This window comes from Ovis aries, chromosome 2, assembly GCF_016772045.2.
Source record: "Ovis aries strain OAR_USU_Benz2616 breed Rambouillet chromosome 2, ARS-UI_Ramb_v3.0, whole genome shotgun sequence".
Classification (NCBI taxonomy): Eukaryota; Metazoa; Chordata; class Mammalia; order Artiodactyla; family Bovidae; genus Ovis; species Ovis aries.
In genome coordinates, this window is record NC_056055.1 from 118436728 (window position 1) to 118452964 (window position 16237).

At 63.0% G+C, this 16237-nt stretch overlaps 1 protein-coding gene across 26 annotated transcripts in view; it reads left to right on the forward strand.

Annotated features, from left to right (window-relative positions):
* Positions 1 to 15698, forward strand: part of BIN1 (bridging integrator 1) — a 54783-nt gene extending 39085 nt beyond the window's left edge. For 3 of the 26 annotated variants that reach the window (XM_027964681.3, XM_042243608.2, XM_060411080.1), the window contains 13 exons: positions 1128 to 1213; positions 1401 to 1476; positions 2839 to 2921; positions 4138 to 4182; positions 5973 to 6120; positions 7364 to 7492; positions 10436 to 10543; positions 11029 to 11052; positions 11835 to 11942; positions 12703 to 12771; positions 12991 to 13101; positions 13327 to 13428; positions 15061 to 15698. In XM_027964681.3, coding sequence (XP_027820482.1) covers positions 1128 to 1213; positions 1401 to 1476; positions 2839 to 2921; positions 4138 to 4182; positions 5973 to 6120; positions 7364 to 7492; positions 10436 to 10543; positions 11029 to 11052; positions 11835 to 11942; positions 12703 to 12771; positions 12991 to 13101; positions 13327 to 13428; positions 15061 to 15168 — 1197 coding nt within the window. In that variant the 3' untranslated portion in view covers positions 15169 to 15698. The remainder of the gene's footprint in view (positions 1 to 1127; positions 1214 to 1400; positions 1477 to 2838; positions 2922 to 4137; positions 4183 to 5972; positions 6121 to 7363; positions 7493 to 10435; positions 10544 to 11028; positions 11053 to 11834; positions 11943 to 12702; positions 12772 to 12990; positions 13102 to 13326; positions 13429 to 15060) is intronic. The other 23 variants (XM_027964682.3, XM_027964684.3, XM_027964685.3 and 20 more) reach the window with 11 other exon arrangements.
* The last annotated feature ends 539 nt before the right edge of the window (positions 15699 to 16237 follow it).

The following is a 16237-nucleotide window of genomic DNA, read 5'->3' on the forward strand; positions in this document are numbered from 1 at the left end:
GGAGTCAGGAGCCTAGTGGCCCCTCTCCCCTCCAGTTCCCTAGTCATCCTGGCTGGGCCAGACACAGAAAGAATAGGATGTGACTTGGGCTGATCCTGGTGCCTGAAGCTGCGTGGACAGCTGGGTGGGCTTAAGTGGGACGGGCAGCTCTGGTGTGCTCTGCAGCAGTTTGGCGTTCAGGCCAGCTGGCCTGAGAACACGAGGCTGCTGGAGGGAAGTTTTCTCCTGGGCGAGGCCACCACGTTCCTGGGCTGTGACTCAGACCCCGAATCCAAGTCACCCCCCTGAGTCACCGTTTCCTGCAGCGCTCTCCAGAATAAGCCAGCAGAGCCCTTTCTGGGGCCGGGGTCTGTGACTCACCTCCGCCCTCCGCCCGGCTCCTGCCTTTCTAGGATTCTGCCATGGGGCCTTAGTGCCACCAACTGGTGTGTGTGCAGGCATGGAGGGCGCGGGCCGGCCCGGGAGGGGGCACAGGCGCCCTGCCCAGCAGCCCAGCCCCCTCCTCGCCTGCCCTCTCCCCTGCTCTCCGCATGTCCCCAAGCTCCTGCCTCTGTTGGGGAAGTGTCAGAGGAGAGAGGGGTCAGAGGAGAGAGGGGCCAGAGGAGAGGGTCGGAAAGCTTCTCCCATGGAGGTGAAGTCAGCCTGGGGGTGGAGGCTGGCCCTGAGAAAGGGGAAGGGGAAGTCAGAGGGCCAGCATGGGCCAGGGCCAGAGAGCTGGGTAGCAGGCAGACCCTTAGCCTGAGAGGGGCTCCAGTGTGAGGGGACAGGGTCCCAGCTGGCTGGGTCTTGGCCTCGTGGCCGGCCTGGACCTCAGCCCCCTTGTCCCCTTGGCTGGCGCCTTCTCGTGTGCTCCATTCCTTCCTCGGGTCCCCCCTGGGGCACCTGGACCAGATGGGGGTTCTCTCCTTGGCCGTGGCTGCTGACCGGCCCCTGCCCAGCGCGCCCCCAGGGTGCGGGGGAGGAGCTCGGGGAGGTCTGCCCAGGCGTCCACGGCAGGTTCAGCCTGTCTTGCCTGGAGCCCTGGTTCCAGTGCGCTGGGGAGAGTAGGTCTTGGTGGGGGCCTGGCCTAGCCTGGGCTGGCTGGGACTCAGGCCCCGCAGAGGGGAGTGACCCATCCCACCCCCCAGGCCGAGGAGGAGCTCATCAAAGCCCAGAAGGTGTTTGAGGAGATGAATGTGGATCTTCAAGAGGAGCTGCCATCCCTGTGGAACAGGTGAGGGGCTGGAGGGGGCGGGCAGAGCCTCGGCCACCCTCCGGAGGCTGCGGGGCTGCGCTGCTCTGCTCCACGCCCTCCCGGGGCTGGGGCTGGTGAGGGTGGAGGCGCGGCCGCCCGCGTGGCTCTCCCGGGCTGTCCACCCTGACCTGCAATCCACCTGGCCCTTCTTCCCTCTGGCCTGCAGCCGTGTGGGTTTCTATGTCAACACATTTCAGAGCATTGCGGGCCTGGAGGAAAACTTCCACAAGGAAATGAGTAAGGTAGGTCCCTTTCCTCCCCTGCAGACCCCACCCCCTCACCCTGGGCCATGCTACACCTGCCGAGGGTCAGGGTCAGAGGCACAGGGTGGCCCGGCTCCCTCTTCCCTGCCGGGGTTAGAGACGCAGGCTACCGCAGCGCCCCCTCTCTGAGCCCCTGCCCTTGAGGAACAGGGTCAGGGCCCAGTAGGAGCTGCTGGGTGTACTGGGAGGCTGCAAGCCAGCCCACGGGTCTAGCCCTAGCCCCTGCCCTGTTCCCAGTTCTCTTCTCATTGCTTGGGCAGGGCCAGTGGCCCTCACACTGGAGAAATGTTCTCAGGCAGCCTTGGCCCAAGGAGCTCAGTGTTAGAAAACGGTGGTGGTTTCCCAATTTGTAGGCTGAAGATAAATAAATTAGTAAAACTTTTCCAATTAAAAAAATTTTAAATATTCCTTAAGACATGAAAGCAGATTTGCCTTACCTACAGGAATCTGATGTAAGACGGGGTCAGATTAGCTTAAATTCCTATGTTGTTGTATTTTCATTTTGATGAAAATGGCAGTTAAACTGCAAAGCTGAGGTGTAAAAACTTCATGTTGGCAACTTCCTCCTTCCCTGTGCCGTGGGTGGGCCTGACTGTCCCCAGGGCCCAGAAGAATGAGGCTATAGACCATGGGGGATTCCAGGCCCAGGACAGGAAATGAGCTTTGGCCACCTTGGGGCCTGTCCTGAGGGACCACCCTGAGCATTGTTTTCTGCCTGATTTTTCCTGTGTCCCCTTTTCCTTCTTCCCTTCAGTATGAGACAACTTGTGAAAAATTAAAAGAAAAAAGCAGAGATGTGTTTTGGGAAGAAAATATTTGTAAAGTCAGGAGGAAAATTCAGCTCTGGGCTTCCTAGTGGCTGAAGGAGAGGGAAGTATTTTCAGTAAGCAGAACCACAAGATGCACGGGGTCAGTCCCTCATCTTGCTGGTGCTTTTGGTGAAATCTCTGTCAGCTGTAACGTGGCCTAAAAGCATCTTGGCAAATGCCTTCAGCAGTTAGGATCCACAGTTCATTTGCAAAGTTGGAAAAAAAAAAACAACAAGCAAAACGCCACAGTACAAGCTTTATGTGGCATTTTAGGAAGTGCCTATGAGCAGAAAGAAGAGAAAGAGGGTCCCCGGAGACCGTGACTGCTCAGCAGCGCAGCCCACTTCCTCCTTGGTTTTCTTTCTGGGGTTGGTGTGCTGGCTCCCAGCTCCCACTGATGGAGAGAGACGAGCCTGTTCTGGTCCAGGCAGAGGCACAGGGCAGGGCTAGGCTAGAAGAGAAGCAGGGAGGTCGCTGGGAGGTGGGGCTGGCTGGCGGCCCCCACCCAACCTGCTTGCTGCCCCTCCTGCAGCTCAACCAGAACCTCAACGATGTGCTCGTCAGTCTGGAGAAGCAGCATGGGAGCAACACGTTCACAGTCAAGGCCCAGCCGAGGTGTGTGAGTCCCCTGAGGGCGCTGGGGGGCTGAGGGAGGTGTCGGACGGCTGGGGCAAGGCGTCTTCCTGCAGTCCCCTGTGGGTTGGGCCTTTCTGGCTTGGCCTCCCTGTGCTCAGGGGAGCAGGCGAAGGCGCCCCTTCTCCTTGGCTGTGCCCCATCTGAGAAGGAGCGACCCTGGGCAGTCTGTGGCTCCCCCAGTGCAAGCCTGGCTTCCTCCGCTGTGGAGCCCAGAAGCGGTGCCTCCACTGCTTTGCAGGCAGGGCTGGGACTGAAGGATTCAGGGGATCCTCGGAGCGGGGAGCCCCCTTCCACCACTCACTGCACAGAGGAGAGCCCTGCTTCCTGAGGGGTAAACCTCGAGGGAGGAGGGGATGCGCCTGGCCCGCAGCCCCCGGGAAACCACAGCGAGCCTGGGGCTTCCCTTCATCTCTGTCCTTGAGGTGCCGTGCGTCGCAGCATGGGGTGGAGCTGCGGTGCGCCTCGCTCTCCTTATCGGCCACGCAGGGTGGTTGCATCGGGTTCTTGGGGTAACTGGGGAGGAGGAAGGCAGTCAGTATTCCGTGACTGCCACTGCCCCACTTCTCCCTGAAAATAGTGCGGGAGCAGCCCACAGGCTGCCCTGCAGGAAATGAAGGCCCCAGGGCGTCGGTTTCACAGGTCACCTTCCTGCCTGGAGATCAAGGCGGCACACACAGGGTGGCTGAGGAGGGGGGCCGTGCAGGCAGTGGGGGCCGGGCTGCCCTTGGGAAACAGCTGGTCTGAGAGGAAAGGACAAGCTGCGGAGGAGGCTCGTGAGCCTCCTTTACTCCAGAGTGGCCCCCAGGGCAGCCCAGTGGCCTTTTCCCAGGGCCCCGTGCTGGTCCGCTGACCCGGCTCCTTCCCGGGTCCTGAGCTCCTGTGGCTGGACCCCGGGCAGGGAGGGCTGCTGGCGCTGTCCCGCCAAGAGCCACCCACCAGGTTCTGTTCAGGGGACATCTGCTGCTCGTTCTGCCAACATCACCTCGGGGCGCCTGGCCAGATGCCAACGCCTTGGCCCTGGACAGCAGGGATCGTGGGCAGGCTTGGGGCCTCTTCACCCCCAGGGAGTCGGGGGTGCTTCAGCCCTTAGTCCTCCTCCGAGCACAGAGGGGCTGCCAGCGAGGGAAGGGATCAGGCCAGTCCCACATCCTCATTCCCCGAAATGAAGGCCTCCACGTCCCATCCACCCCCACAGAAAGAAAACTAAACTGTTCTCCCGGCTGCGCAGAAAGAAGAACAGGTACCAGTAGGGAGTGCCGTGCTGTGGGGGCCTCTGAGGACAGCCCCCAGACCCCCCATGCATGTGCCTGGCCCAGCCGAGGGCGCCACTAACCCCTAACCCGCCTTCCCTCGTGTGGTGTGTGTTGGGGTGGCAGAAGGCAGAGAGGTGTCGGTGGGCATCGGGGGTGGCGGGGAGGGTGGGCAGACCACCTGAGCACGTTCCTCTCGGGCTGCAGCCCGAACAGGAGTGCAGGATCCGCCGGAAGGGAGGCCTGGGAGGCTCGGGGAGAGAGTCGCTGCAGCATGCCAAGTTGTAGGAATTCCGTGTGGGTGTGTGCGTGTTCATATAATCTGTGCCTGTGTGCGTGTTCATATACTGGATGTATATGCAGTCATTAAGGAGGCAAAGACCCCCCAGGCAGGCGACAGGGTTCCTAGTTTCTGTCTGTCCTTCTGGACTTGCCCCATCCAACACTGTGTCCGTCCGCCCCATGTGTCCGGGGAGCACTTAAAATGTAGCCTGTGTGACCGAGGAGCTGCATTTTTATTTCATAGAAACATAAAATATGGGCTTCCCTGACAGCTCAGGTGGTAAAGAATCCACCTGCAATGCAGGAGGCCCCGGTTCGATTCCTGGGTTGGGAAGATCTCCTGGAGAAGGGATAGGCTACCGACTCCAGTATTCTTGGGCTTCCCTTGTGGCTCAGCTGGTAAAGAATCTGCCTGCAATGCAGAAGATCTGGGTTCGACCCCTGGGTTGGAAAGATCCTCTAGAGAAGAGAAAGGCTACCCACTCCTGTATTCTGGCCTGGAGAATCCCATGGACTATACCATGGACTGTATAGTGCATGGGGTCGCAAAGAGTCAGACACGGCTGAGCGACTTTCGCTTTCACTTTTCAAACATCAATGTAAGCAGCCCCCTGTAGGTCAGTCTCGGTCAGCACTGTTCTAGAGTCTCTCCAGGCAAGCACGACATACGTTTTTATTTCGGCCCGCTTTGCGCCCAAGTGGTGGGCTGTGCATGCCGTTTGTCCTTGTCAGTACTGAGACTTGACATGGCTTCTCCCTCTTCATCCAGGCCCTGAGACACCCCCTTTATCTAGCCCCTCTGCCTGTGGCCTCTGCTGGTCACCCAGGATACCTGGGAGGACCCGCAGGAGCAAAAGCTCGGAGCCAGCCCCTCTGGTGTGGTGGGCAGCCGGGCCCTGGAGGTGGGGCTGGCTGGGGTGAGGGGCGGATGGCAGGCAGCCCGGCCCAGAGGCCCCTGGGGCCAGGCTGAGGAGCAGGCTCGCCCTGAGCACAGGGGCTGCTGCGTGCCGTGTCAGATGATACTCTCTTTGCTTCTACGATGTTTGGCTTTCTCCTGCTGTGGGCTCAGCGCCCCTGCACGAGGCTGGGGATCCCGCCTGGCGATGCCTCCCGGGGACCCGCCCTGCTCCTCCAGCTGGGGTGGGGTTGTCACTGTGTCCAGGGCAGGCCCTGCTGCAGACGCCTGCGTGTCCCCAGTGCTCATGCCTGTGTGCCTCATTTCCACCTGCTCTCTTGCGCATTCACACATGGATGCGTGGGGACACGCACTCAAGCACACACGGGCGTCATATTTTCACAGTGAGTCTGTGGACACACGAGCACCCTCAGTCTCCCAGGATCTACATGGACACACACACGTGCGCGCACATTTCCACGCGCGGGTCCCCGGGGCATCGGTGGGTGCACACAGCCTGCCACACACACACACGCTTCCGCTCTCTCTCGGACACCTCCACCTCCCTCCATCGGGCTCGCTCTCCCTCCTCTCTCTCTGCAGTGACAGTGCGCCTGCAAAAGGGAACAAGAGCCCCTCGCCGCCGCCCGACGGCTCCCCTGCTGCCACGCCCGAGATCAGAGTCAACCATGAGCCCGAGCCGGCTGGCGCAGCCACCCCCGGGGCTGCCCTCCCCAAGTCCCCGTCTCAGGTAGGTACCTGTCTTGGTGGCCTGTCCCCTCCCTTGCTTCTTCCTGCTCTGCCGTCATCCCGCTCCTTCCAGTCCCTGTCCCTGTGGGCCCAGGCTCCTCTCTGTGGTCCCGGCCCCTCCCAGGGGCCTCTGTGACAGTCTGACGCCCCCACCCTGCTGCAGCTCCCCTTCTTCCCTCTCCCTGGCCTCTGGGCTGCTGAACTCTCTCCATCTTTCTTTCTTGCGGAGACACAGGCTCCAGGGCCCTCAGCCCCCAGAGCATCCGGGTCTGCCTCTTCCTCTGCTTCACCTCCTTTCCTGCGGGGGTAGGGGGCACCCAGGACCCTGAAAGGGCCGGCGAGAGGAGGGGCTCGGTGAGGGCCCTCCCCTAACCCAGTTTCTTCCAGGTTTCTGCAGCGTCCCCAGGAGCCGGAAAGGGAGAAAGGAGGAGTGGGGTCCACTGTGCAGCCCCATCTGAGCCCTGACGGGCTGACTGCCACCCCCAGCCCCCAACCTGCAACCAGCCACTAGGCTCCCGGCCGCAGCTCTGCCGGTTGCAGGCTTCACAGCTGATTAGGAGAGCGATGCTGAGAGGGTGATGAGAGCCCACACTCAGACACTTACTCTGGGCCGCACCCCGCGCCAGCCTTTCTGTATCTTCATTCATTGTCCTCACACTAGCCTGTGAGGTGGATACTCTTATCGCCTCAACTTGACGAGTGAGGAAACCCAGGCTTGGTGGGCAGGTGTGTGGCCCTCGGCGGGGCCCTGGCTGCATGCTGCCTCCACGGCGGCCTCCCGAGTCTGGACTTCAGCTCCTCCGGGGGCGGGGGCAGGAGGCTGGGCAGAGGGCAGGGGGCCTGGGTGCCAGCTCTCTCGCAGCGCCCATTTCTCTCCTCGGCTTCCCCACCAAGAGCAGCGAGAGCCAGACCCTCCGACGCAGCCCCTGGCAGCCTGGCAGGCCCGTCCTGCCTTCTTTTCTGCCTTGCTCTCTCCCTTTCTCCTGTTGTTCACTGCCTTGCCCTCCGACCCTCCTCTCTCTCTGCAGGCTTCCTGACCGCCGGGCCTCAGCTGCTCCCGGGGCCCTTTTGGTCTCTGTGTCGGAGTTCTGGGGGCAGTGACTTTCCTCGTCCGTGTTCCTCGGTTGCTGGCGGGGCCGTGGCCGGGAGCTGACTAACGGTGGCTTTGTCTCTGTCTGTCTCCCCCACTCCCACGCTCCGCTGCGCCTTTCCACGCGGCCCCCTCACCTGCTGCCGACCCACAGCTTCGGAAAGGCCCACCAGTCCCTCCGCCTCCCAAACACACCCCGTCCAAGGAGGTCAAGCAGGAGCAGATCCTCAGCTTGTTTGACGACACGTTTGTCCCCGAGATCAGCGTGACCACCCCTTCCCAGGTCAGCCGCGGCCACCGCGGCCCAGCTCTCCACCTTCTCTTGCTCTTTCGGGGTGTGCATGGCCTTCCCCTCCATCCCATGCCCTGTGCCTCTGCCTCAGAAGCCAGGAGGCCGACTGCAGGGATTGGTTCTGAGCCTCCTTCTCGCACATCCGCCCACTCCCCCGCCCATCATTCTTCATTTCTCTCTGAGCATGTGGCTAACGGAGGGACATGGGCAAATGATCCTTATAGAGATGGCTGACTCAACAGTGGCCTCCAGTGTCCGTTGACATTGTGGCCCAGAGGGGTGGGCGGCTCAGAGGACCTGGGCCAATCAGGGAAGACTTCCTGGAGCAAGTGAAGTTTGCCAAGTGGCTATGAGCAGACGCAGTGTGTAGCCAGAGGTGGCCGCTCGTATGTAGGCTGGGAGGGGTGGGAGGCAGGCTCAGGAAGGGCATGAGGTCAGCGTCAGGTGAGGAGGCCACCGGACCAGTGCACAGCTCGGGAGCCCTCCAAGGCACCAAGACTCCAGCTTCCAGAAGTGCCGTCACCGCACAGGGGTGCAGCGGTGGCCGGGTCACAGAGCAGGGAGGCTGCTGTAGCCGCCCTCGGAGGCGTGCAACGTGCATTCCCAGAAGGCAAAGGGAGGGCGGAGCAGGGAAGGTCGCTGTGGTGGCAGAGGAGGTGGGCTGCCCGCGGTCAGATCAGCTCACAGAGGCCGCAGTGCGCCGACCTCTCTGAGCCTGGCTTCCAGGCCTCCCTGTCTATGCCGCGCTCACCTTTTGTGTAGGCCAGCCAGTCCCAAGCTGCGCTGGGCCCCATGTTGCGGTGCTCCTGTGGGCCTTCCCTGCCAGGGGTCTTCCTCTGCACAAGCTCAGAGGCCTGGAGGGGAGGGGCAGGACTGGAGTGTGTGCATGTGGCCAAAGAGGCCTTTGGGAGCACAGGACAGCGTTTCCTGCTATAAGGGGCCGTGGCTGAGTGGGCTTCAAGCCCCCGCAGGAGGGCTTCGGATTAAGCTTGGAACTTTCGGTACAGATGGCTGGGGGCAGGCGGGTGATGCCCTGGCTTGGGGACCTGGGAGGGAGCCCCTCTGCAGAGCGTAGCTGAGGCTGGCTCAAGGTGCTCCTGGGCTCTTGGGGAAACCACGACCTGCGGGCAGACTGCAGCTGGGGTGCTCACTGCCTGGAGCCCGCCTCCGCCTCAGGGGCACGTAAGGGCTGGTAGACGCTGCACGGGGAGTGCAGCCAGCCGCTGACCCTCTGGCCCGGCTCAGTGTTCAGTCCTCCCTGGGAGGGGTTGTTCCCACTGAACTGGTGAGGAACTGCGGGCCTCAGCTGCAGCCAGGCGGTCTGCCCTGCCCTGCTCCCTGCATGCCTCTCCTGCTGTCTCTCTGCCCACTCCTGGGAGCTGAGGCCCTGCCTGGTGGGTTGGGCAGTGCCCCCATGGGTTCTGTTACCTGGGGCGGGGGTGGACTGGTCCGTCCATGACGCTGTGCTGATGGGGCTGCTCTGCTGGCCAGGGCTGAGTAGCCTGTGTCCTTACGCTCAGGGGACAGCTCCCGGCCTGAGTGGGGGGAGGCTGAACTGCTGGGAGGTGGGGCAGAGGACGCAGCCTGCCCTCGGCCTGGTGACCCTGTCCACTCGGAATCTGAGGGGCCATCTGTCTGGGCTTGGCTGACTTCTGAGAGAGGGTGTGCGGTGGGGCGACCTTGGGGAGAGAAATGCTACCTGTCCCTGGCTGGAGGGCACTCAGAGCTCAGCCTCCACAGTCCTGGACTGATGCCAGAGAGACAGTGTTGACCTTCCTCCCGGGCTCACTGGACAGGGCTTGACCTAAAGGGGAGTCTGTGGCTGGGGGTGACCACAGGGCGGGAGTGAGTCCGCTCGGTCTGGGGTTTCTGAGCTCAGCCCCTTGTCCCCTGAGCTGTGGGTTGGCAACTCCAGTCCTTCTCAGGACCCTGGTCTTGGCCTCCCTGGACAGGCCACAGCTCAGCTGGGAAGGCCCTCCAGGAGTGCCCTGCCCGTGCTCCCAGGTCTTGGGCCCTTCTAAATGGAGGATCTCGGGTGCCTTGGGCTGGAGGGCGAGTCCCATCAGTTCTGGGCACCATCAAGGGGGTAGGGAGGGAGCTGGCTGCCCTGGGCTTGTGGGGCTGTGGCCCTCTCAGCTCTGCTTTAGGGATAGCACCCTGGGCCAAGGCAGGGCAGGCAGAGTACTCCCGGTCCCGGGAGCCCCTTGTATGAGGCGGGGATGCAGTTGAGCAAGCCATCCGCGTAGGGTGGCAGTGTGTCCACTGGACTGGGGCCGGCTCTGGGAAGACGTCTTCCGTGGTCGTCTGGCCCCGCTTACTAAGCTGCTGGCTTCTCGCAGTGTGGGTAGTGCCACCGCACTGCGGTCTCCTGGGGACCGTGCCTGCTCCAAGCACATCCCTGGGCTGTGCTCAGCCCTGCTGAAGGGACTGTGGGTGGCTGGAGAGGGCCCTGCACTGTGAACATGGTGCTCCCGTGTTGGGGACCCCCGTGTTTACGATGGGGCTCCCGGGCACTGTGTGCTGGCTCGGTCGGCCCTGAACGGGCTGGGGGTAGGGGTCACTGGGGGACCACCTGTCCATCTGGGACAGCCCGTGCCTGTGTAAAGCTCCTCTGAGCCAGAGGGGCTGCGTGGTCTTGTCCAGGCCGGAGTGTGGCTGGGCCACTTCTGGAAGGAGCACGAGATCAGGGGAGTTGTTGGGCGTGCGCACTGGGACATCTCCTCGGCCTGTGGGCATTGGTCTGGGGGTAGCTGCCCAGCTGAGGGCGAGCTGGCCCCAGGTGTGTCCTTGTGAGGGTGGGCTGGTGCCAGGCGTGTGGGACGGGCCTGTCCGTGTGTCGGTGGGTGTGTCTGGGAGAGGAGCCTGCTGTGCGCGCCCCGGCTGAGCGCTTGCTGCCCGTCACTAACTGCCTTCCTCTCTGCCGCTGCTGCCAAGTTTGAGGCCCCGGGGCCTTTCTCGGAGCAGGCCAGTCTGCTGGACCTGGACTTTGACCCCCTCCCGCCTGTGGCAAGCCCTGTGAAAGCGCCCACGCCCTCCGGTCAGGTTGGTGCGAGCCCACCACCGCCCATGGGCCCGCTGGCCTCTGGGCACCGGGGCCTGGGTTCACGTCTGCCCACCAACCTCCTTTGGGGATTTTGGGGTCCCTGGGCTCTCCTCCCACTCACTGCCCTTCCCCTGGAGGTCTTCCCCTGGAGGTCCCCGCTCTTGTCACCTCCCTTGGTCCTGACAACAGGTCAGTAAGAGGCCCCTCAGGAGGTCAGCTGCATACCCGCCTAGCAGCTCACACAGTCCGTCCAAGCCCTGGGTGTGGGCGCGCCCTGGCCTGTGGCCGCCGTCTCCCTGAAGGTGTCCAGGCCTCGGTCCTCTGGAGGCCTCGGTCCTCCGGAGGCCTCAGCCTAGCGCTGCTCTGCCCCGCACCTGCCGGCTCGAGGGCCCCGGGGTGGGCCTGGGGTGGGGCCCCCGGGGACTGCTTGCCTGCCTGTCTCTAACCTCCATGCTAACTGTCCTTCTCCCCTCTCTGCGCTCAGTCGATTCCCTGGGACCTCTGGGAGGTAAGCTGTGCTGGCTCTGTGCCCGCCCTCAGCGGAGCCGCTGCGCCGTGTGCGGCCCGTGCCACCTCGTGCCGCACTGTTCACAGGTGCACGCACGGCCGCGCCGCCCGCCCTTAGGGACCCTGCGCCTTCGGCCAGGCCCTTTGGGAAAGGGCCCCTCAGTTCAGCCTCTGAAGAGTTCCCCAGGGTGCAGCCCAGTTTTCAGGGGCTGTGAATGGCCCTAGATAGTCACCAGCTGGTCCCCAGGGTGGATGGGGTGTCCCCGTACTGGGCCCAGGTCTGGGGTGCAGGGGGTCTTGGGGTGGAGGGGTTTTCTGTCCGCAGAGGCCCCACAGGGCAGTGGGACTAGCGAGCTGGTGGGACACAGGAGAGAGGGGAGGCAACTCGAGGAGCAGGACAGGCGGCCTGAGGCCGGACGGGGCCCGCCGTCACCTGGGGGCTCAGGGACGGAGGCTCGGGGGGCAGGGGATGCCCACAGCCGGCGATGGAGCTCCTGCAGGAGCAGGAGGGGCTGGCGTGAAGGTGCCGGCAGCCCAGGCCCGGGGCTCGCGAAGCTTCGCTGGGGGAGGCCCGCGGAAGTCTGGTGCCGGCGGGCAGTGCCGCTTGCCTGGCAGGGGCTGCGCTCCTGCGGCACATCCACACCTCCCTGCCCTCTGGGCATTCAGCTGGCCCACGCTGGCCGCTCACCGCCTTCTTCTCTTGTCTCCCACCCCGCCTGACACCCGCCACCCCTGCCGGCCCCGGCCCTCCCTCCCCGTTCCCCCCGCTGGCCCCGGCACTAGCCCACAGAGAATCCAGCCGGCAGCCTGCCTTCCAAGGAGCCCAGCGCTGCCGAGGGCACCTTTGCTGTGGCCTGGCCCAGCCAGACGGCCGAGCCGGGGCCTGCCCAAGTAAGTGCCTTGTCAGCGTGCCTCCCCTCCCCTGCCTCTTGGGGGTGTGGCATGGAGGAAGAGGCCGGAGGAAGGGGCACAGGAGGGACCACGGTGGGACTGAGGGTGAGCCTTTAGCGAGGAGGCCCCTGGACAGGGCTTGTCGGTCACTGGTGCTGGAGGGGTGCAGATCCGGTCAGCCCCTCGTCTGCTGGCCAGCACCAGCCTCCTAGCTCAGGCCCCCCGCGGAGGGAAGGAGGTATGTTGAGATGGCCTCCTGGTTTACAGTGGGCACTTTACAGAATTCTCCTTTAATCTTCAGCCTAACCTAGACATTTCCTCCTGGGGGCCAGGAGGGTTGAGTGATTGCTCCCAGAACTCAGACATGGCTGAGTCTCAGGGCAGACCCAGGTCGGCCTGACTGCAGCCAGGCAGCGTCCACGGTGCCCTGCCTGGGCCTTCACCATGGGGGCCACCTGTGAGGGGCCAGTGGGGCTGGGCAGGTGAGAAGAAGGAAGCCGAGGCTTGACCAGGGTTTGGGCTTAGAAGGCAGAGCCTGTGAGGGGGCCCAGGGGCCTGTGCTGGGCTTCTCAGCAGCTCGTCACTTGGGGTCCGGGGTCTGTGTGCCTGCCAGCGCCTTCTCCAGCTGCTTCCCATGCCCAGGGCCTTTCCTTCAGGGCCTCCCTGTACTGGACAGAGGCACTGGCCCTCTGCAACGTCTCCTTGTTCTGGCCAGCTCGCCCTGTCTTGCATCTGACCCCACGTGGCATTTATGTTGCAGCCAGCGGAGGCCTCGGAGGCGGCTGGAGCCCAGGAGCCCGGGGAGACGACCGCAAGTGAAGCAGCCTCCGTAAGATGCCAGGGACCCAGGCCCTGTGATTCCTCCCCGCCGCTCGCGGCTCCCTAGCCCGTGTCTTGCTCTGTGCTGGTCCAGGTCACAGTTCCTGTCGAGGAACCTGGAGGCCCGCTGGTCTGGCGTCAGGCGCAGACACCCCCCTCCTCTGCCGGCGCGGCCCGCCCTCCGGGGCCCCCTCCCCGCTGTCACTGACCTGCTCTCCTCCCCCGCCAGAGCTCTCTCCCTGCGGTGGTCGTGGAGACCTTCTCGGCAACTGTGAATGGCACGGTGGAGAGCGGCAGCGGGGCAGGACGTCTGGACCTGCCCCCGGGGTTCATGTTCAAGGTGAGTCTGGCCTGCTGACTTGCAATCTCCTTGGGCCCTCGGCTATGGGGCTGGCCAGAACCATCCCACGCCTCCCCCCCCCCCCCCGCCACCCCGCTCCCCAGTTGTGAGGTGGTGCCCCAGCCCTGTTCCTGCTGCGTTCACTTGCTCCCGGCGCCCATGGGACTGCAGGGGGGACAAAGGTCGCCGAGGGAGGGGGTGTCAGCTCTCCCCCACCCTCTGCAGGTGCAGGCCCAGCACGACTACACGGCCACTGACACGGACGAGCTGCAGCTCAAGGCTGGGGATGTGGTGCTGGTGATCCCCTTCCAGAACCCAGAGGAGCAGGTGAGGCTGGCTCTGCGGGAGGCACGGCAGCCAGCAGGGGGCAGCAGAGCCCTGCCAGCCAACCTGTGGCCTCTGCCCACCACCGAGCATCTCCTTCCCTTCCAGCCCCCCTGGGCTGTTGACCCTCTTCCCACCTCAGTCTCTCGCCTCCTGCTTTCTCCTCTCCTCAGGCTCCGTCTGCCTTCCTCTGGGCTCTCTGCATCTCAGTTCCTTCGTCATCGTCTCCCTTCCCTGCCCCTCCGCGGTCACCCTCTTCCAGGACAGGACCCCTGGCTGCCTCTCCATGGGCCTCCCCCACCGCCCAGCCTGCGCTGCAGCCTCCCGCTGCCCCTGCCCTGTCCACAAGGACCGCACACGTCCCTGCCCACAGGGAGAGACCCCTGAGTCTCCGGCCCTGTCCCCAGCTGGTCCTCACCCCGAAGCATCCCAGACCCTTCTCCTCCTGCGGCCTTGCTTTGTTAGTGAACGTCCTCAGAGTGGGTCCCAGCGATCCTGGGAGGCTCAGCGTGGGACAGAATTGCCCCCGCTAGGTTCCAGGCAGGCTGCTTAGTTCAGATTGCCGTGGCCCCTCAGCAGGAGCCCTTGATTGTGGGGCATTGATGGTGCGTGGGGGTGCCCATGTGGATATCCAGGTGGCAGCTATGGTGCGGAGCAGACCTGGCGGGACTCCTGAGCTTTTAGTCATCAACACGTCTGTGTGATCTAGTTATCAGAGTGACTGAGTCGGGGAGGAGGGCCGGGTGTGGAGTGAGGCCAACCTGGCTGGGGCGTCCTGGGCTGGAGCTTGAGGCTACTGGGTACTTTTTGAGCCCACCTTGGGCTGGGAGGTTTGAATAAGAAGGCTTTCCTGGGCCTGGTGCTGAATTAGTTACTTCTCCTAAAGCCCCAGGTCTCCACTGATCTCCCTGGTGGGCCAGCCCTGGGCTGGGTGGGGTTCTCAAGAGCAGAGTCCTGGTCCCCCAGCACACAGCGAGAGCTGTCTGTGATGGGTAGACGCGGCTCACATAGGACCCACGTCGGGTGTAGGACAAGGCAGGTAACCATGTGCGTAGGTCCCAGGGATGGCCCAGCTCCAGGGGCAGCAATGGGCTTGGCTTCAGGCAGGGTATGTGGCCACCGCAGGCCCAGGGTCAAGGCTTGTCAGGGCTTGAATGGATGATCCCTGTGAGGGGTCAGGATTAAGGCAAAGGTCAGGTTCAGCTTGGAGGGCTTGGTGGAACAACTCAGGTCACTCTGGAAGCTTTTAAGCGGCCAATGCACTGTTTGTAGAAGGCGGGGAGGACAGCTGATCGCTCCGTCCTCTGTGGGCACCAGCCAGTGAGAAGCTCTTTGGTGGGGACTGAGGGAGTTGTTTAGAGGTGTTTGGACCAGTGCGACAGTCAAGCGATCTTTCTGCAGTGAGGAGGACTCACCAAACAACAAAGGGTTAAGTCTGCCTGCTGAAGGCTGGGATGGCTCCTGGGGGTAGGGGGTGTCAGTTTGGGTCCTGAGAGGAAAAGCAGGAAGTGCTGCTTGGCAGAGGCGTCCTAAGGCGGGTCTGACAGCCTAGGAGAAATGAGCCGGCTGAAGGAGGGCCCAGCCTGTAGGTGTGAGTGCCCTCCTCCCCATGCAACCTTGCTCGCTCCCCCTTAGGATGAAGGCTGGCTCATGGGCGTGAAGGAGAGTGACTGGAACCAGCACAAGGAGCTGGAGAAATGCCGGGGCGTCTTCCCCGAGAACTTCACCGAGCGAGTACAGTGAGAGCGCGGCTGGCGGAGCTCTGGGCGCGCGAAGAACAGCACCTTCTCCCGAAAAACGTGTGTTTTCTTTCTTTGTTTTTGTTTTTAAATATTTGAGAAGTAAAGGGAAATTGAGAGGAGAGACCTAAGCCAGGAGGTGTTCTCCCAAAGATGAGGTTGTTTTCCAAAGAGCCTGGTTTCGGCGAGTCCGGCAGAGTCACCAGTGTTCCTGAAGCTGCTGTGTTCCCTAGTTGAGCTCCTGGCCGCCTCCCCGCCCTCGCCCACGGGGTGTCACGGCCGCCACAGCGTGTGCACCCGGCCACGGGGCGGGGCCTGGGGGCACCACGCCACCGCGCTTGCCTGAAGCTTGGGCCGTGCTGCCTGGGCCAGGGTCTCCTTTCCTGGCAGCTGCTGTGGGTGGGTTGCAGGGTCTCCAGAGACTTCGGGCCCAGTCACCAGCCTGGCCCGGCCCAGCCCCACAGGTGTCTGTGTGCTGTTTGAAAATAAATCTTAGTGTTCAAAACAAAACGAAACCAACAGAAACTGACAGAAGCCCTCAGAAAGCGTGTGTTTATTTTCTTTCCCCTCCATTGGCATCCACCACCTGGGCTTCCCTTGTGGCTCAGCTGGTAAAGAATCCACCCGCAGTGCGGGAGACCTGGGTTTGATCGCTGGGTTGGGAAGATCCCCTGGAGAAGGGAAAGGCTACCCACTCCAGTGTTCTGGCCTAGAGAATTCCATGGACTGTATAGTCCATGGGGGTCACAAAGAGTCGGACACGACTGAGCGACTTTCACTTTCCGTCCGCTGTGCAGTGGAGCTGTGACTATCTGTGCTTTTGTCCTGGGACGGCCCACCCACCCGGCAGGCCCTGTCTTGCACAGCCCCCAACCGGCGTGTGACCTCCACTTCCTTTTGAGTTCCCCTGGGCTTCGGCCCCATTCACTGATGTTTTCACTGGTGGTTGGCTGGGGTACAGGGCATGGGGACCAGCTGACAGGAAGGGCAGATAAGGGTGCCAAGGAGGCTGTTGGGTGCTGTCCTTAGTAACATTATTTAACAGGGAGAACTCAGGAGGCAGTCCCAGGACT